The 21,162-nt window shown below is 40.0% G+C and overlaps 1 protein-coding gene and 1 long non-coding RNA gene across 6 annotated transcripts in view; one reads left to right on the top strand and one right to left on the bottom strand.

The window, feature by feature from the left end:
* CRACR2A (calcium release activated channel regulator 2A) overlaps positions 1–16,623 on the bottom strand; it is a 70,692-nt gene extending 54,069 nt beyond the window's left edge. For 2 of the 4 annotated variants that reach the window (XR_012837114.1, XR_012837113.1), the window contains exons 1-2: positions 16,244–16,623; positions 4,328–4,566 (exon numbers count right to left, since the gene is read on the bottom strand). Coding sequence is in view for 2 of the 4 variants with exons in the window: in XM_075762604.1 (XP_075618719.1) it covers positions 4,328–4,566; positions 16,244–16,394 (390 nt within the window). In the remaining 2 variants the exon portion in view is untranslated. The remainder of the gene's footprint in view (positions 1–4,327; positions 4,567–16,243) is intronic. The other 2 variants (XM_075762604.1, XM_075762599.1) reach the window with 2 other exon arrangements.
* Positions 171–20,110, top strand: LOC142603261 (uncharacterized). 2 transcript variants are annotated; one of them, XR_012837150.1, is made up of 4 exons: positions 171–214; positions 4,408–4,579; positions 11,563–11,785; positions 18,952–20,110. It is a non-coding gene; the product is annotated as an uncharacterized LOC142603261 (long non-coding RNA). The 2 variants fall into 2 exon arrangements; XR_012837148.1 differs by lacking the exon at positions 18,952–20,110 and adding an exon at positions 12,457–12,589.
* The last annotated feature ends 1,052 nt before the right edge of the window (positions 20,111–21,162 follow it).

The following is a 21,162-nucleotide window of genomic DNA, read 5'->3' as shown; positions in this document are numbered from 1 at the left end:
CCCCAAGTAGAGGGGACTGTGAAACCCTCAAGATTCCCACAACACACTGACTCATTTCTAGAACATTCCTGAGTACATACTGTGCCTGCTCAGTGATGACAGACCCTCGCCTATAAAATAGGCACACTGGGTTATAAAAGGGGAAGCATAAGTTCTCGGCACGCCAGCCACTGAGGACTACAACTATGAGCAGAGAACATCGCTGGATCCAAAGGTGATGATACCTTTTCTCTTTTCCTCCCTTTCTCTCTCTCTTCTTTTCTTAATTTTTGGCACATTAGGGTAATATCATTACAAGTTTTGCTAAGCCTCTATCTTTTGTAGTTCTGCTGAGTTTTAAGTAAATTTGTGATTTGTTTGAACCTCTCGAGTAATTGTTGTTACTCCTAACTACCGCACAGAGAATTAAAAAGTTAACCTCACCCTTACCCATTGAGTGAGACAGCACACTATTCAATATACCAGGCCATATAGCCAAGGTAAGAATTGGCTGAGTGCATTAACCAGAACTTCCCTGGCTGCAACAAAGGGTTTAGATTATATATGATAAACCTGTAGGAGCTGAAGGGAAGAGGAGTAAAAGAAATTCCAAGGTGATCTTGAGAAGGGAAAGCAACAGAGCTTCTAAAGCACAGAATTGCCCAGAATAGTCCCAAAGGGATTTCTGAGCAGGATTCATTGTGCATTGCTGACTGCTTCCAAAAAAACCTAAGAAAATTTGATGTACATTCAGTCTAAATAAGTTACTTCCTCAGTGATACACTTGATTTATTATCAGTTTTTCACTTGAACACTCATCTTCCAAAAGCTTTAGATTTTAATCTCTTAGATCTAAAGGGAAACTTTTTAAAATTAGCTTCTCTTGTAAAATTCTTACAGCCTACAGAGCACTGATGAGGGAGGAGGTGCTTCAGACAAATTACTCTTTTTACTTAGAAAAACAGAAACTGTACTCCTACTGCCAGATCTTTGGGACCTGCTGAAGGAGTGTTTCTTGAGAGCTGGCTGTCATCTTCTGACCCACCTGCTATTTCTGTACAACTGTTTGTCTTGCTGCAAACCTGACTGATAAATATATGCTTCTCCAACTACAGCTGGAGGGCTCTATTGCAGGGTTCAAATTCTGAACTGAATTATACTAATTTTGCAGTAGAAAACAATGCAATAACTTGCATTTTCTTGAAAGAAATATGAAAAGAGGAGATTTTGAAGAATGTACCAACATTTTGCTCCATTAAATTCCCCGAGGACAATTTACTGACTTTGATGAACTGCGGCCATGCTTAACATTGTTACTAAGTCAACGTTTTCCCAAACTCATGCTTTTATTCTTAAAAAAAAAAAAGTAAGAGGGTTTTTTGGTTGTTGTTAGGAAAACAAAATGTTATTGTTGGTCTCATAGGTGTATTTTTTGTTTATTTGCTCATTTGGGGCTTACTGTAAAAATACATAGAACCTTTCAATATGAGGCTTTTAAAATTAAAAAAAAAAAAAAAAAAAAACACCACAAACAAAAAAAGCAAACATAACCAAAGATACCACTGGAGCTTAAAGAGAAATTATCTGCATTGCCACCCAGTGTGCTCTGTGCTTTCATGACGTCCATGCTTACTTATCTGAAAATACCAATCTTTTACTTTGCTAAATAAAGAGACAGAGGTCAAATAGCTAAGAGCAAGATCTGAATCCAATTCTGCTATACGTATTAAACCAAAACACTTTGCAACACTAATTCTCGTTATTCAAGATAACCTCAAGACCCAAAGTGCAAAGCTGTGGTTTCAAGTCCCAGGTAGAATGTGCTTTCTTGCAATTTCAGAAAACCTCTTGCGTGTTTGAAAGTTGAGCACATTTGATATTTTGAAATGGAATGAAAAATTCTGAACAACCAGTATTAACATAATCTCTAAATAAACAGCATTATATAATCAGAGAGGAGTAAATCTCTACTATAATTACTGTATTATAGACACATCAGAAAAGTTTGTTTGCAAGGTCTGTTCCACCGAAGTTAATTGGATTTTAGATACTCAGTACTTTTTAGATACTCAGCACTCTCTGTTGAAAATCATGCTTCATATCACATGACTAAAGATTAAAAAGCTTAATGTTAGCATCTTGTATTTGAAGCAATGTTTCATTAATGGTAACTAGTACTGAACTAACAAACAGCAGGATGCAAAAGTGATTAACACTTGGTACCTTTTAAGGAAAACACTGATTTACTTTATTGATTTATGTCTTTGCTATAGAGAGTGAACATCATGAAAAGTGCAATCAAAATGAACTATATTGATTTCAAACTCACGTTTGCAACACAGGGATTCTAGTTAACTAGTCATTCTAATCAAGTATAATGAATAACTGTAACAGTATGTCTAATGTACAGTTAGTTGTTAACTATAAAACATTATTATTTTGTATATTAATAAAATAATGGGTACCAAATCCATTAGAGAGCATTGTAGTTTACAGTCTCTGGTATCCAAATCTCTGTTAATCCACTAGTGAATTACAAGGAAGAGGGGACAATGAGAAAGCTATCACTGGCTTCAAAGAATTAGGGTTTCTGAATTGCTGGAATTAAAGTAAAGACTTTCATTTATAATTTTTATTCACTGTCACTAAAATACTGTAAAATCAAATGGAGGAGATGGGTCTCACCCCATTTTTTTGTCAATGGAACTGCATTGATTTCAGCTGAATTACACTTGACTTAAAGTGTGGAGTGGAATAGGGATAATCCAGTATCTTCAAAAGGTCTGTATTTGTAATATTGTCTTTGATTGGATCAGTGGAAATAAAAGCAAATATAAAGAAACATCTTCTCAAGTGTTCTGAGCATCCTTATTTCTGTCTTAAGTGAACCAGACACTTACACACATACTGAAGTTGTCAGACATGGTAAACAAATACTCATGGTGAAATAGAAGAAGTGTACTTCATTTGTTCTTTGAAACCCTTCGTGACCCTTTTTCTACTGCATCTTTTGCAATATCTGCTTTAGAACCTGAAGTATAAATTTATCAGAACTCTAAGCACAAAACCTAGAATCAAACAGATACAAATGTTTTTATGTTCCTTGCAAAAACAGATATTGAAACTTTTTATATACATATACATACACACACATATATGGGTCTTCCACTAGGTGAAAACATATGCCATTCAGTTTTTTGAAAGACAATAAAATTATAATCCATGAAATCTTCTATGGGTCTGAATCTACCAAAATTACCACTAACAACATATTTGTTTGTATTCAGTTACTTCCATGAGATAATGTATATTGGTAAAGCCAATCGCACAGCAAGCATCTGCATTCCTATCTTTGTTCAACTTTGCAGAATTAGTACAGGTCATCACAAAACTCAACAACACACAACTGCATAGAAAGCTCTTCAGAGCTAGTAATCTGAGCAATTTATGATGAGGTTTTTGCTTTTCCAATATAGGTAGTTAAAAGTGTTTCACTTGCATTTTCTTATATGCAAATACATCTTTGTTTCTGAGGATATGGAAGGTTTCTAAATTTTATATAGATGCTATATCATAGCATCATAGGTTGTAGTTTGCACTGAATTTATTTTGCTAACGCTCCCCAATTTCATCCAGAAGTATTGGAGTAGAAATGGATTAACACAATGAAATTATGCTTTGAATGACAAGCATGAGTACATTCTTGTTTTCTGCCACATATTGGTTCAAATCATCCTATCATTTCTGCAATATGCACCCAATCCCATTTTCAAAAGATTTTGTTATATAGTTGAGTTTTTTCATCAACATTTTCAGCAAATCTGACTTTGTCCCCTCAAACAATTTAAGAACCATTTGGTAATATTATTGTGAACACTGAATAATGCTAAAATACTGTTCCTCTATACTTCCTACATATATAGGTGATTCAGCTGTGAGTGCACCATTGTCTGGCAGGTGAAACCAAAGTGAAACACTATTTACATAATTTTGCTGCAAAAAGAGAAGGATAAAAATGTTGGACTGAATACATTCATGATGCTGCGGCAAACTGCAAAATAATGAACTTATTCAAGTTTCAACTTTCTCAACAAGAATGGAATGAAATTCCTGGGGCATTTTTTTAAAATTCACTGACTTTGATTTTCCACTTTTTTGTTGCTTTGTCTGTGGAAACAAATGCAAGCATTATGTAAGACTTCAAAGAGATTATTTTAAATCCTACATATCTCTTTAAAGTTACCCGGAAAGTGTTACAATATTTAACTCTAAATTAATCAGTCTCAACTCATTAAGGGCATTAAGAGTTTCTCTCATTGTGCATTTCACATAGCCAATTTTGGTTTACCTGCATGTCTTGACGAGTGATGAAGCCTTTGCCTTCCAGATCACAAATCTGAAAGAACTCATGTGCTTTTCCCAACACAGTTAGTCCTGGGTCTTGTTCTCCAGTCCTGCCCCTCTCTGCATCTCCTGGTGGCACAGGACTGGCACAGTCTCCTCGTATTCTGTCCATGATCACAATCTCAGAACAGGAATATTTTGGGATGCTGCTATCCCATTTACTCACAAATTCTGATCTGAAACCTGTGCATGGAAGGTAAGGAAAAGAGCAAATCAGACCCTCTTAATGATGCCTTCCACAATCTCTTAGCAACCATCTCTTTAATTAGGCACTAAAGCTTTGAAAGCTTTGAAAATGCCTACCCTTGATGGGCTGCACTAAAGACCCTGCAAATGGGACAATGAATGAGGAGGGGGGAGTCTGAAGGAAGGAGAAAACAAAACTAGCTCTGAAGAGGAATCTCAAAGCAAAATCAGCAAATTTAACAACAAATATAGACAATCAATGAACGTGAACGAGAAAATACAGGAAATACAGGTAAATTAAAAATTAATTTAAAGTCACTACAAGTATTCAACTGATATCCTTTTGACTCTGACCATCTTAAAACAACATATCACAATTTGCATCCAGTGCTTTGGAATACAGTTCATATGATAGCTATAGAATGGAAGGTGATTGATAACTGATGGAACCTGATGGATCATGGTGTTTAAATCAATTAAGTAAGTAAAAGAGAATGGATTATGGAATACTGAAACATTTCCTTAGATTCATCCTTATTACTTAGGGCATTTACTTTCTGCTGTGAAGGAGAACTAATTGCTAGTGAACTTGGTGGGAAGACTTCATAAGTTAATGACATTCTAAAGAGCCTCTGTGAAAATTTGTATTATACCCCCTGCATGAAAATATTTGCAGATATTCTTGTCTGGCTATAACTTTATCTTAAATTCATTGTAGGAGGTCAGATGTAAATAGTTTTCCCTCTCCAAACTTGTACAATTGTGCAACACACAGTATCAATACAAAAGGAGCAGGCTTTCCCAAAAGCCTATGAGCTCAAAGGCACTATTGACTAATCACGGATTGTCATGCCTCACCTAACGTTTGTAAGACTCCTTGTATGATCTTAATTCGTTACATGTGGGTAAACCAAGTGGAGAAACACTCTATTTTACTTAAGTACTGTGTACTTGTGACAGGCTAAGAACGTGTGTAGTTACCAGGGCTCAGATGACATGCAACAACTTGACTTCATATCCAAATCTTGAATTTGTATTTCTGTTTCTCTAAATAGGTCTACCTAAAGTAGCCACAAATTTATCAGATTATTTTTAATAGAGAGAAGCATTTTGAGAGGCATTTGACTATCACAAAGGAACATAACCTGATTCTGATCCAGCATGACTGGCACAATCTGGAACAACTGCAACAGAGGCCAGTGAGAATTATTTGAATCTGAAATGTATGTTGTCTTCAGAACACAATCACAGAATCTGAGGGGAAAAAAAAAAAAAAAAAAAAGAACTTTAGCTTGTCTACTCTGCTTCTTAAGGAGAAAAGGCTCCGAACACAGACAGAGTAACTCAGCCAGAGTCTGCTTTATTCTATGCTTAAGTTCAAGCCAGGCAGTGCTTTATATTTCTTAAAACACAGCATTTTCCAAGAACTTCTTAGATGTACAGTTTGGCACACTTGCAGCAGCTTTCCATGACAAAGTGATTTCTCCAATAGATATGAGCCAGACTTCGCACATTGAGTGTAAGTATAAAAGCACTGTAAATGGGCCATTGACTTCAAACCAAACTAGGACTTATCAAAGTCCTAGTTATTTGCATCAGAGCAAATGACCTAGCCCCTCTGAAACCATGTTTTGCAACTCAGATCATCCCAGGACCATTCTTCAAATACTCTGCAAAGCTGAAATAATTTTAGCTTAACGACCAAAGAACTTAGCTGTCAAAATCCTTCCTAAATCAGGGTTACAAGCAGCAGAAGAAAAAAATATTCTAAGAGGAGGCAAAGGATGGCCACACCCAATACCATCCCACTTTAGGAAACTCCTCAGGATGGGTCTTACTTCAATTTTAACATACGGCAGTCAGGGGTGCTCTATAAATCCCAAGACCAGCTATTTGAACAGAGCCACTGCCCCTCCTCCTGCACACAGGATGCAGGCACTGGGTATCACTCAGCAGCATGGCACATGAGCTCTTGGCTGGGGTTTACCATGCTCCACACCCCAAAAGGCACTGAAGCCTGCCACAGCACCCATGCTGGCAGCCAAACAGACCCTGGAAAACTAACAAGGCTAGAAAATGCTGTCACAGGGAATATGGGTCAGACATAGCAAGGGATGTTTGGCTATGACAGCTGCCTGAAGAGCTGTACTTTCTCTTACGAAGAAAATTTCTAGCTCAGAAAATCTGACCAACCATCAGTAGCTGGAAAGATACATGAAGGAAAAGATCACCTGGAGTACTGCATCCAGTTCTGGGGGCCCCAGTACAAGAGAGACATGGACCTGTTGGAGAGAGTCCAGAGGAGGGCCATGAAGCTGATCAGAGGGCTGGAGCACCTCTCCTCTATGAGGACAGGCTGAGAGAGTTGGGATTGTTCAGCCTGGAGAAAAGGTGGCTCCGGGGAGATCTAATTGCAGCTTACCAGTACCTGAAGTGGGTCTACAGGAAAGATGGTGAGGGACTGTTTGTCAGGGAGTGTAGTGACAAGACACAGGGTAATGGGTTTAAACTAAAGGAGAGTAGATTTCTCTTAGATATTAGGAAGAAATTCTTTACTGTGAGGGTGGTGAGGCACTGGAAGAGGTTGCCCAGAGAGGTTGTGGAGGCCCCATCCCTGGAAGTGTTCAAGGCCAGGCTGGATGGGGCTTTGGGCAACCCGGTCTAGTGGAGGGTGTCCCTGCCCATGGCAAGGGGGTTGGAACTAGATCATCTTTAAGGTCCCTTCCAACCCAAACCATTCTATGATTCTACGATCACTCCACAACTGCCCTGTTTCTTAATCCCTTTCCTGACATTTCCAATATTACAGTCTCAAAAACAGCATATGAACTAGATGAATCTTTGCTCTGACTCTATATAGCCATCCACAAGTGGATCACATGGAAATGCCACTGCAAGCCACATTCAGACTACGGTGGTATAATAGTCTGGATGAGATTTTCCTTTCATACTGCTTTTACACACCTAAACTTCACTTACTTCAATACAGCTCATTCTTGACTGATACCAGCATATGAGGTAATCAAAACCAGGCCAGTTTCAACTTTGAAGTGACACTAACTTAAAAACAGGTTTAAAAATACCAAAGATCAGTGGGACAAGTGCAGTCTAAAGATGGTCTTGAGAAGATCTGACCCAGACTCCAAGTGCATTGGACATAATATTTTTTTTTTCTTCTTCACATCTCAACAATTTCTCAAAAGCTCACAACTGCAGGAACAGGCCAAGCTAATCATGATAGTAAGTGCTGCTGGTGCTTGTGGTTTCTGCACCGTCAATTAGACTTCCTTAAGAAAAAGAAAAAAGAAAAACTGCAAGTAATAGATAGTCAATTGCATATGAAAGAATAGAAATATGAAGAGACTAAAAATGGTGGAACAAAAAGGCAACATATACAGTCTGATAAAGTTGTTTACATTTAGCAAACAGTACAGCTACAATTCAGAAAACGTCACTATGCTTTCTAAATGCTTCCATACCACAAAATGAAATTATGTGCATGGCAGGAGCCTCACCTTCTTACAAGTTGCCCCACCTTTCATATCCATCATACAAACTCAGTACACAGCAAGTGTCTTGAATACAGCAGAAAATTAAATTACAGCATATACTAAAATTCTTAGTCCTTATAGTACCTTCCAAAGCTGGCACAGTTCATCTTAATTCCTAGAGTGTCCTGATACTTTGCAAATGCTGGTAATAACATGAAAGATTAAAACTGCAATTTGCCCCATTTTACAGCATCAGCAATATAATTATTCCAAGGCCAGTTTTAAATAACTTAGGTAGTTCCATTCACTCATCCATCTCCTTTAGAAATTAAACAGCTTACAAATTCAAAAGACTATTCTATCCTACTAAGACATTTGATTTCCATTCTTTTAGCTACAAACAAGCACTTCATTATGCAAAACAGGTTGTATCATGAGCTGATGAAAACAAGCATAGCTCCAAATAATGCTAAACAAGGATGTGGTCTTTATGAGGTTTTTACAGATGATTAATCATGAGATATTTTTTGACTGGCCTGCAAAAGGTAGGTCACTGTTAGTATTTCAAATGACATTTTCATCGTGCTTTTCCAGTCAGGTGTACTGTAAATCATCAAACTCTAGAGGTACAGAACACTGCTGGTGCAGATTTCATACTTGTGAGAACTCCATTCTCCCTAATTGTGATAGTTAAAAACTTACAGAGCTGTTTTACCTGCATTCATGCCTCTGAGTTTCTAGCTTTCAGTAAAATTAGCATTTTTTAGCATCTGTCTATAGGTACAAACTTTCTGCAGCACACTTTGAAACATGAATCATCAGCAGAAAAATGTAGTAAGCTTTCTTAATACTGAGGTCACCATGGATTTATGTAAGATATTCTTATAAGACACAAAATTTATTTTTTATGAACACTGGAAAATAAAAATTAGATTGTGTACTTTTGCTACAATATTTTGGTTGAAGGAGAAATATATTCTCCTTCAACCAAATTATCACTGTTAAAATAACCTGCAGCTGTTCTGTAGTATGCCTGACACGTGAACACGACCTCTTCAGAACCAACTTATAGTTGTCTTTTAGTACTATGCTGAAAAGCTTCTAAAGCTGCTAAAATGTACCACCATGATTATTTTAAGTTGGCACAAGCTTGCTGAAAGAAGTCATTCTGTTCTCTATTACTGTGCTCTGCCCTTGGATCAGTGTTCATCCAGTTAGACAATGAAGTCTGTTGTAGAATCCTTTAAATTTAATCTGGAAAATTATAGTTTATTTAGCTCAATTAAGCCCAAGAGGCCCATTGAGGAAATACATCAGAAAGAAAAATAAAAAATAAAAAAAGCAGGACCTACAGAGAATTAGAGAGGAATGGGACTCCTAAGACCAACGAGAGCACAATAACCATCCTCAAGTACATAGACTTTTGCTAGATACAGGATTGGAGAAAAATACTCCCTATGCACATAATGCAATACACAAGAAGTAATGATCTGATCCATCTAATGATACAGAACGTAGAGCACTGAACCACTGACTGCACAGGTAGTGCAACTGCCATCATGGAAGAACAGACCAAACACAAATCTGTGAATAGCGGCATAGGTGATAGGTGATCATTCCTTGGGAAAGATAAATAGATAGATCAGTGGACCTCAATGTTACTTTTAGCCATTTAAAAAATATTTTATGACAGTTCAAGGTAAAAATTCAGGTCCCATACTTAAAACAACTAACAGAGACACAAAGTTGTGCACCCACCCCCACTCCCCCCCCCCACCCAAATCAATATTTTTTTTCCTCTACTATGACTAAGGCAATTACCCTTTAAACTCTCATGGAAGCATTATAAAGCCTGACCTAACCATATGAACACCTGGACTGAACGAGATGAAAAATGGGACTTTCATTCCTCCAATTTTTACTTTTCAAGTAAAAACATGCAACTCTTGTCCTTCTGCTTCAGAAAGGCACTGGGATGTGTCATAAAAGCCTCTTTTCTTCCACATAGCCTGAACTCACTGGCTAGGTAAGTAGGTTCTAGGTAAGTTCAGTGTCTCTCATGACACACACAATCTTTCATGATTCTTCATCTTAAGAGACAGTGCACCATGGGGTGAGTATGGAGAGTTTAACTGTGGAGGGAGAGATCTGAGACAGGTTGGAGTTGCTATGAGGGACCACAACAGCATGGTCTGAAAAAAATGTGTCATGAAAATAATTTCAGGGGAGCAGCAAAGGCAGACAACAACGGAATCCTGCATCCACTGGCCTAAAAAAAAATTACGCAGAAAATCTTTTCCTGTGAGTAAATTTGTGTGGGAGAACCAAAGTCTGTTTACAATCAGTCATAATAGAAACCCTCCAACCAGCCCTGACTGTAGCTTTTAAACATTAAGGGAACCATTAGGATCACCTACTTTGACATTCTGCATAATGCAAGCTCAAAGCTTCATTTACACCACAACAAGTTTCTAGATGGCCATGAAATTACTTCCAATTTATTTCAAGGTAAGGGAGATGAGCAGAAATCAAGGAGGGAAAAGACCTAGGAGAAGATGTGGGTTATAAATACATTGTAATCATATAAATGAAATTCCTCATTTCAGAAGATGGTTGGTTAAGGAAAAAACATACCAGGTCATATATCAGAAGGACAGTCTCCACAATGTAACTGGGAAACAAGAGAAAACCAGAAAAGATGCTTAAAGTGACAGCATTAACAATTCCAAAACAGGCTACCAAAGACTTTGGAGACAGATCACTCATTCCCCACTTGGCATTTGTCCCTAGATGAATCCACAAATCCAAGTGTTGGTAAAAAAACCACACTATGTCACTTCTGTGCACAATGATGCAGTAACCCACCTCTGACTGGTGATCATGTCCGTATTAACCTTTTTTAACATCTCTATCCAAGCATCTAGTTTTCACTGGGTTTGTAAAAAAAATTTGCATCTCCCAAAGGCTAGCTTCCTGCATAGATAAAGAAGACATTTGCCTGGCTTCTTGCTGGCCTCTATGAAAGTAGTAAACAAAACTATCGATGTATTAAGATTCAGATGTCCAAAGGTAACAGAGGTAAGCAAAGGAAGCAGGCAGATTCATTCATTCCCCATCCTGTTCCTTCAATACGGGAACACTAATGAAAAACAACTAATGTGCACACAACAATAATCACAGAACCTCTCACCTTCCTTCCAGCACTATCTTCCTCTGATTTTTATTGCCTAAATATTAGCAGTTCTTAGGGATCCATACTGAAAAGGCAAGGTGAATTTAAATGGATGTCCTTAGTGCTGCTAGGCTCCTTGAGAAGTAAAGCTACTCTAAGTAGTTAGGATTTTAGCGGAAATGCATCTTTTCCTCTTGCTTCATTGCTTTGGATGCTTCCTTTTTACTGTATTTAAGAAGTTAAAAGCTAAGAACTGTCCAGAAATGCAAACTTCTTATAAAAGGACCCTGAATTTAGGGGCAACAATAATCATGGAAATCACTGTTGCAGAATAATCACAGGATCATCATAGCTGTGAGAACACCCTACCTGTAGTCTCTGCATGCTTCAAGGCCCCACGCTCTCCTGCTCTTCCTGCCTTATTCAAGGACACCATCTCCAAGAAGACCTGTTCTCCCTCCCTCTTGATCCTTGCCTGCCTGCTGGTTGCAAGAACCTTGAGTCTTGAAGGAACCGTTGAGCTTCCTAACACCTGAGCAGGATGGTGGTATAGGTGTGTATGTGTATTTGAGTGTGTGTTTTCCCCACAAATTCTGCCTCTATCTCTCTAACGTACCAATAAATCCTTACTGCATAGAAATACAATTTGGCCAGTTATGTATTTTGGGCAACAACTCCAGCTAACATTTGTGGCTGCAGCATTATCTTTTTATAAATGTTTGCATGTAAAGAGTAGTTACATTAGCAGTTATAGGACTTGCATGTAAAGAGTAGTGACATTAGCAGTTATAGGACTTGCATCAGAACTATTACAGAACTATACAGAACTATTTTACCATTATTTTGACTTCTTTCCAAAACATATTAGTTCAGGGAAATAAAACCTATTGTTAAGAAGGAGCACCTTACAACATATGCAACAAATTCCAAGCATGGTGAAGTCAAAACTGAGCTGACTCCATCTGACTGCATGATTTATTCTGTTGCATAATCCCAAGCACTGAAATTAAATGCAAATAACTACATTAATAAAAGCTTTATATTAGTAAGTAATGTAACCTGCAACACAATGTTGTGGCAGGAGATACTACCAATTCACATGAGCTGTTCCATTTTTTGACAAATTATTTGCATTGGAAACAGACATCCGCCACTGAAGTAAAGGCCTGGAAAAAGTTTAAAAGTAAAGCAGTATACGTTCCTTTTTATTGTCTTATCTTTCAGGGCTTCCTAATGACTCACTGCTAAATGGAACTACTTTCAGCTGGTGAAATCTGCTTGACAAGAACATCTTTAAAGTACACCATTTTCACAAAAAAACCTCTTGAAATATTCTGCCTCCTCTGAAAGTCCTTGCTAAAAATGTAACTTCTAAAAAAAAAAATAAAATAAAACCTTTTATCTGCCTGAAAATCAACAAAAATTTGGCTTGAAATCTAAAATATACTCTCTAGTTTAATCAAGGAATGTTACATCTTTAACCTAAATTAAAGGATTTTAAAAATGCAAATTAAATATTCTCTTCAAATAAAAATTCATTTTTAATGGAAAATTTCAGTTTACTCTGTCACTGACCTTAGACTAGCTAATGCAGATTGCACTTGAAGACCTGAAAGGCATGTTCCAAGTGTCATCTTAGTTATTTGGCTCTTGGTTTGCAGTTGGGTTTGCAAGAATTCTTGTTTTTAAAGTTTTCAGACTTTCTAAAACTATAAACTTGTTCTTGGAAACCACCTTTACCTGAGTCAGTGGGACAGTTTGTATGGGACACAACCATGTGAGTGAGGCATAGGAATATTTAATTTGCTAGTTCACTGTTTTTCCATTGCAAGAAGTAGTGGTAAAGTACGATACAAGTGTCATATTTTCCTATATGCAGCACAAGATAACCCTCATGCTATCTCTTCTGCATATCTCACTTCCAAGGCCTGGGAAACACATATAAACAAATCCACTTATCTATATTTGATTGCTAGGTTTGGTGTACCTCATCCTGTTTAGTTCTTCAAAAAACTCTAGCAACACAAACAATTAAAAATGCATCGTTACAGATTATTAATTGGATTTTAATTCTCCACTGCTTTCAAGTGGAAATAACTTCCACATTCTCTGTGAGTCAACTAGTCAAAAAGTTACTCTTGCAATTGTGCAGGATCCCCGCCTCCACTTATGCTGCTCTCTAATAAGCGGAAGTACCCCAGCAAGACCCTTCTCCTTTCTTGACACTTTCTCTGTAAGAATAAGGGATGAGTCATGTGAGGAAAATGGGGCTATTGCAGGATACTGCAGATAGGGAGAATATCTTCAGGAGTGACTTTCTGGAGGTCACAGGCTCTTCAAAGGGGATCAGCAATGTGGTGACTTCCCACTGTGCAACAGGTATGGTCACTTCATCATTTCTGTCTGGCAAAAATAAAGTATCTCAGCAAGGAGTAGTCTGGGACACTACAGAACAAACAGAGGCACAGCAGAAGGAGAGCATGAGAAGGAAGTCAAATTAGACCGATACATGACACACAATAAATCTGACAGTGACTAATGAGGCAGATTGGACCTTGTTTATCTGACCCTCTGGTGATTCACCTTACTAAATCTGGAGAACTACTACCCCAGAAAAGGGCACTGGTGCCTAGAAATGCAGGCAAATATTTATCACCAATTTTTTGTTTTCTCTTTGGATAAAAAAATAAATCAGATTTAGACTGAAAACTCTAAGCCTGACCTGTCTGGAGAGAGCTCCAAAGTCTTTAACTGAGTTTCAGCCAGTTTCTTGACACATCCATGCAGAACCACCACAATGCCTAAGTCATGGACAGTGGAATCAGTCATGTCTTTACATCAGGTTTAACTTAAACTGATTAAATCTGCACTCTTAACAAGAGAAATAAAACCCTAAAGATGTATTACTCCCTCCTTATATGTAGAGCTGTACATTCATACATACTTATACTGCAAATTAGCAAACGATGGCGACGGAATCTGGGCAGACTTCTTTATCCCTCCATATGTCCACTATTTACCCATCTACAAAACTGTGATAGTATATTTGTCCATGAACAGAAACAGGAGGAGGAAAAGAGAGATCTGTCAGAAGCAGCACATGCATCCTGTAAGCTGACGAAACCTTGCGCAGTAATGCTCTTCAGTGTATTAACTTCTGCTACTTTCTTTACAGTTCTTTTCTAGTCCATCATAGGATAGGAGGGAAAGGGGGGAGAGGTGTCTCATGCAGAGCCAGATATACCTCCTTCACTTCAGCAGCAGTGAATTTAAGTCTCTGAGAGGTGGCAGACCAGGAGGCTGTAAACTATTATTACTGTAAATCTCATATGCTACTTAATCCATTCACAGACATACATCTGCTCTTTGTACTTGAAACACTGACTTTTGATTTCTTTTCTTGATGTCAAGAAAAATGAAAATTTAGTATAGAGAAGATTGACACTTAATTTTCACTCTTCTGGGTGTAACAGTTACCTACTGAGTTGTACAATACAGAACTCCCTAATGATACATTTGGGGACCAGATATCTGAGTCCTTAGGACATCCCACAGACAACCAATAAACTTTTACCAGTGCATCAGAATAATTCATATGTGCCATCTAAAAAAAAAAAAGTGAAACTAACCCGAAAACTATTGTTGAAAACCACAAAGTTGCAACTAAGAAAATTATGTTAAATTAGTCAAAGTGTTCCAGTGGGATTTCACCATTCTCCCAATTGTGACACTACCCAAGTTTCATTACATGCAGTTATAACCTGTTAAGAACTCTATTATCCTGGTAGCAGCAAGTTTCTTTTATAACTGTCATTTACAGTCATCACAAGCATTCAGTATCAACAAAGACAGAAAACTAAATCAGATACCACACTAGCGATACAGTAGTGTAAGACTGACACCAAACTACTGCAGGGAACACAAGAATCATTTTTACAACCATCAGTAGCAGCACTGCCTTCATCTTCACTAAGTACTTGGTGGGCCTGTTCCCACAAACTCAATTATCTTTTGTATCTGCAGGGAAGCGTACACTGAAAACCAACTGGGCAACTCCTGAGGTAACCCGGACATCAAGCGATTTCTCTGTAACACTGTCTAGTGGCCTTAGCACGAAGCTGCAGGAGGAATGCAGAAGTGCAAATACAAAGACTGCCAGGCACCAGCACTTTCGGGCACCCCCTTCATGAATATTCTCTGTGTAGGAGGAGCCACGACACCTCACATTCCAGCACACTCGGCTGTCGTTCCGAATGCAAGCTTCTCGCCCCATGTCGCTCCACTGCTGGTACCAGTGCTGTACAAAGAAAGGAAACAAACCAGAGCGGGCTTAAACAACTTTCTCGCGTTCACGCCGGCAGGCAGGCGATACGGAGGCAGGAGCAGCCTGTTTGGTAACCGCTGCGGTTCTAATCCTGCTGTCTTCCAGCCTGAGAGCGAGCTGCGGGTTAAGGAAAGGGCCCGGGGCTGCGGATGCAGCGTGCGACCCTGACAGCGGCTTCGGAAGTCCGTGCCGGCGGTGCCAGCGGGGCAGCCCCCCACAAGCTAGCGGGCAGGGCTGCTCCTCCGCCCGTACCAGCTTTTCCAAGCTTCCTTCCGGCAGGTACCGCCCGCCCCGCTGCCAGCGCAGCCCCCGCCGCGGGGCGCAGCTCCCCGCTCCCGGCGGAGGCAGGGTCGCCGATCGGCACCTGGGGACAGGACGTGGGCTAGTAAGGGCTCCCCCTTGCCGGCTGCCCTGAACCTGCTAAGCCCCTGCCCGGCCCCGCATAGCCCGCAAAGGCGATGTTCTCTTGCAGACAGCCCCTCGCAGGAAGCAAAGCTTGCAACAGGCGGGGCGCGGCGGAAGAACAGGGCACTGTTGAGACACCGGGGCGCTGCAAGCGAGGGCGAGGCAGCGGCCACGGGCGCCTTTGCGCCAGCAGCTTCGCTAGGGGAGTGATCTGGCTTTGCACAGTCCTCTTCTTTTGCCTATCCCGATTCTTTGGGCCCATGATACTTTCCCCCGACTCACCTCCCGCCGCTTCCTGTAGGCACCCGGGAGAAGGCGCGGTGCGAGCCCTGCACGGGGGCCGGTGCGGTTCTCCTCCGCCTGCCCACGCCTCAGGGTGGAAGTAAGACCGCAGAAACAACTTTCTAAACTTTGTTTCGAGCACGGGTGGCATAATCGGGCGAGGCGGGCTGCGCCCCAGGGGCGGGACAGCGAGCCCGTCCAGTCCAGCCTCCTTCCCCTCCCTCTCTCCGTCCGGCGGGTCCGTGCGGTGGGAGCTGGGGCGGCCAGCGTGGGAGGCTGCTGCGGCGCGGGGGCCCGGTCGCACCACACCTGTGGCAGAACCAACTCGCCCTCGGCGGCCAGTCGGGTCAGAGAGCCAGGGGCAGTCGAGGAGGCGCTGCCTGCCTTGGTCCCCTTTGCAGACAGGACTACGTGCACGATGGCCTTCTCGGGTCAGGGCGCGGAGCTGTAACCTCTCTAACCTAAACGGCACAGGGCAGGAGGGCTTAGAATGGTGCAGGGACGCTCATCCACTGCAAGGTCTTAAGGTGCGACCAATCAAAATGGACCAACTAGGACCTTCTACACCTGTGATCCCAAATTGTCCCACGTCCAGTTACGTATCTACAGAAGATGGCAATGGGAGACAGAATTGACTTCACATTCATTTGATTCAGAGATTTCACTTAGCCTAAAGTATATTTTGAAAAATGTGTAAACATCTGCATCTGGGATCAGTTTCTCCGAGTAGTCCTTCAGGAAGAGAAAAAGTCTCAATATAGTTATCATCACTGTAAGATCTCCCAGCTGCAGAAGAGCTCTTAGGGCATGGTATCTGAAGAAGGCTTCATCTGCCTATTCTTGATCAGGTGATCTGGTAACAGATGGCTGCTATGACACCAACTGCACTGGTCTGTTCTCTGGTCCTTACCCACACTCTTCATGGGTTCATCAACTGTCCCAGGGTAGAGCTCCGTGCACCCAAGTTACTCCTTTTCACAGCGTACAAGCCCTCCTACTTGCCTTCTCACCCCATCTTTCCTAACAGCGTGTAACCCTTCAGGCTTATCTCCTTAAAGTAAGCTACAATACCAGAGCACTGGCAAATAGCAAATCTTGCATCTATAAAGGGGAATGTGAGGAAGACCTGCAGAATACAGGCATGTATGCCTGATATATCTACTTACGAAGCACTACAAGTAATAGTTTAAAAGAGTTATTAAATGTGGAGTTGATGATTATGTAACTGAGCCTAACTAGGATGGCTTCTGTAAAGAGAAATTTTACTTCACTATTATGATTCTTTGACTGTAGGCTTGTACAAGTTTCCAGAAAGCAAGCTTGAGTGTGGATTTACAGTACATTAAAGTGCTACTTGACATTTACTGCTTATATCCATGCTCAGTAATAAAGTAAATATTTGAAACTTGCTTATCATGGCAGCTACCTTATATGTACTGTGGGCTAAAACAGGCACACAGGTAGTTACAATGAAATCATCAGCATGTTGAATAGCTATAATATTCCACACATGATGACTTGACTCAGGCTAACTTTTCTATTTAGCTTTTTGCTATGTTAGTAAAATATCGGGTAAAAGATGGAATTACATTTCTTTTAAAGGTGTGGACAATGTTTCTTACAAGATTCTTTCAGAGAAATGAAGGCACACTGTCAGCCACAAGGTACTAGACATAATTCAGAAGCTTGTGGAGAAACAGAAGACAACATATAGAAAGTTAACTTCTTACCACGTTGAAAACTATTCTAAAGGGCTTTACAGCATTCCATACTAAAACAATTCAGGGAAGATAGGATGAGAAACAACATAGAAATGTTTCTGAGAAACATCCTCTATTCAGGATTAGCTAAGACTGAGGAAAATTCTAGAACAGCAAAGAGAATTTGTCACATGCATGGGGAAAAAAGCTCGCTGAAGTAGCATTTGCAGACTTAGTGGTAACATTAATGTATTAAGGCCCCAGATAATATATCTTAAAACCGGGGCCTGCTGAGGCGCCTTGTTGCAACAAATGAATTTTCTTCCTGATTATTTTCTGTGATGCAATTCAGACTTTCCAGTTTCTGTAAGAAAGTTTTTGGGCCTACTAAGGCATAGTAGAAGAGATGGTCACTGGGGTTGTCTAGGTCTTGTCTAGTCAGCTAATGCTGTTTTTACATATATCTGTGAATACTTTGGAGTAGAGCCTTTCAGAGTCAGCTAGAAATGGGCTATTGCTCTGTTTTCATTCTGTCTCATAGCAAAAAGTTACAGGTTCTAGCTCTTCCTTAGGAAGAACAATCAGTGCAGTAAGAAGCAAGACATACAATACTTCCAGTGTAGGACCACTACTGTATTGCAGTACCCATGTAGATACATGTCGACTAGAAGACAGAGCTTAGCAGTAACTATTATAATTCACAATTTAAATTATTTGGCCTGGTATTGTTTGAAAATTTGGGCAAAATCTGCAGTTTGAATTGAACTGTCTTGTCTGGGTCTCCCAAACAACTGAAGAAATCTTTGCTTTTACTTCTTGTGAATAGTAGTTGTGGGAGCTGCTGGATTTAATCACATTAGCCAAAAGAAGAAACTGAGTATTTATCATTTCCAGCTAAGTGAGTGTCCTGACTAAGTAAGTGTCACTTGACAGGTGAAACCTGCACCATAAGATCTATCCATTTTATGTCCTCTGCTTTAAAATGAATCTGTTTTCTTTCCTTTTTAGCAAAATTGGGAAGAATATTGGACTTAGATCAAAGTATTCACAGACTGGAGGAGCAGCAAGAATAAGACCTATGTCTTTCAGAAGACTATAAACCACTCACTGTAATCATCAAACCCCAGAAGACCCACACAAGGAATGGACTACTTTAACATATAGCTAAAGGGTAAATTTATCACATTGAAATTTGGTGGGATTGGAACATTGGATTCCTATATACCACTGTGGAAATTCAGCCTCTGAGGTCCTGAAGAACTGTGTTTCAGAATAGAATTATGCTTTCAAAATTGCACTCATGTACTGCTGTGGTTTCTTTCAGCAGTTTCTGATCATATTCCTTCATAAGAACTCAATTCCCTACCTGATGAGGGCAGAGACAAAGATCCTGCCACGTTTCAGCACCCACAAGTTCATGAAAAGCCAGAATCAAATCCCCTTCCATATCTCCCTCCTGGACTAAGTGAAAAGCAATCAACTCTCATACTGTGATGTCAGAGACTATGAAGCTAACTGCAAAGAGAAAAAAAGAGCCCAAGAATAAAGGTGCATATGCATGAATCTACTTAGCACAGTCTTAAATTACAGCAGTAAACAGAATACTTTAAAGAATTTCACTCTTTTATATGGGTCCAAAATTGTCCTCTATAGAGTCTAGGTACAAACTCACTTGATTTTCTTCAAGGACTAAACCCAAGAGATTCTGACAAACACTGGGGTGCAAAACATATTGTCCAGAGCTAGGATCCTTCTGACTGCTATGTTTAATGTACAACGAGTTAGAAACTGGATAACAGTCTCTGCCACTGGGTTACACAAATGCCAGAACTACAAACAGAAACAGGTAGTATGCAGAAGACAGCTTGCAGCTCTTAAGTCAGGAAATGCCAGGTGCAATATAAAAATAAAAAGCCCAACCTTTAAATAAACCAAGCTGTATTTCAGAGTTTGTATTTTCAGAGTATGGTGATGTGTGTTTCTTTCTGTCTAGAGAGCCATCATACTGTTCAGAGGGAAGAGGTCATTTTCTTCTACGTTTAGGCTGTTTGTAACAGGTCTATTTTGACTTTCCACACTAATGCAGCTTTGAATTGCCTATGAAATTGCATCACCCTGAGGGAACTTCATAGTAACATTCAAAATCATGTTTTCCTTTTTTGTGCTCAGGGATCAGAAGAAAAGTTATAGAAACTGGAATCATAAACATAGTGCAAGAAATTTACAGATCAGCTATAAAATTGAAATTGTATTAACTGAGAGCTAGGAAACTGAAGGCCTTCCAGTTTGACCTGTCCTTGAGTCACTTCACTTGCCAGAGTAAAGGAAATACATGTTTGAGTTCATGCTCATGTCACCTGCAGCAGTATAAGTTTGATTGTGCTACACTGCAAAAAAAAGTAAGACTTTTCTAAAAATCAAGATTTAATCATGGAATTAATCTGGCTGTCATCTATTCCAACCCCTTGCTCACAGCAGAGTCAGCTAGACCAGTTGCCCAGGGTCTTGTCCCATTGGATTTTGAAAATCTCCAAAGATGAAGACTCCACAAGCTCTCTGGGCAACCTGTTCCAGTGTTTAACCATGCACACAGTAAAAACATTTTTTTCTTATGTTTAGCTGGAATTTCCTGTATTTCAATTTGTGTTCATTGCCTCTAGTCCTTTCACTTTGCAGGACTGTGGAGAGTTTGGGTTTGTCTTTTTTATTCCCCCTGACCCAGTATTTATATATATTGATAAAATTCCACCACCACCACCACCCCAAGCCTTCTTGAGGCCAAACAGTCCCAGCTCTCTCAGTGTCTCCTCAGGTGTTTCAATCCCTTAATCATTTTAGTGACTGTTTGCTGGATTCACTGGAGTGAATCCAGTCTGTCCATGACTTGTGCTGGGAAGCCCAGAACAGCACACAATGCTCCAGATCTGGTCTGAGTGCTGAATAGAGGGGAACGATCACTTTCCTCAAACCTGCCAGAAACGCTCTTCCTGATTGTGAGTTGCCTTGCAATGACACTGGACAGCTCCCTCACTTCTCAGGGATGCATCCCCTCAGGTTCTATAAACTTAGAATCACAGAATATCTTGAGTTGGAAGGGACCCATAAGGATCATCAAGTCCAACTCCCTGCTCTTCACAGGACTACCTAAAACTAAACCATATGACTAAAAGTGTTGTCCTTGAACCCTGACAGGCTTGGTGCTGTGACCACTTCCCTGGG

This window comes from Balearica regulorum, chromosome 1, assembly GCF_011004875.1.
Source record: "Balearica regulorum gibbericeps isolate bBalReg1 chromosome 1, bBalReg1.pri, whole genome shotgun sequence".
Classification (NCBI taxonomy): domain Eukaryota; kingdom Metazoa; phylum Chordata; class Aves; order Gruiformes; family Gruidae; genus Balearica; species Balearica regulorum.
The sequence above is the reverse complement of the archived record's forward strand: the minus strand, read 5'-3'. Positions and strand labels throughout refer to the sequence as shown.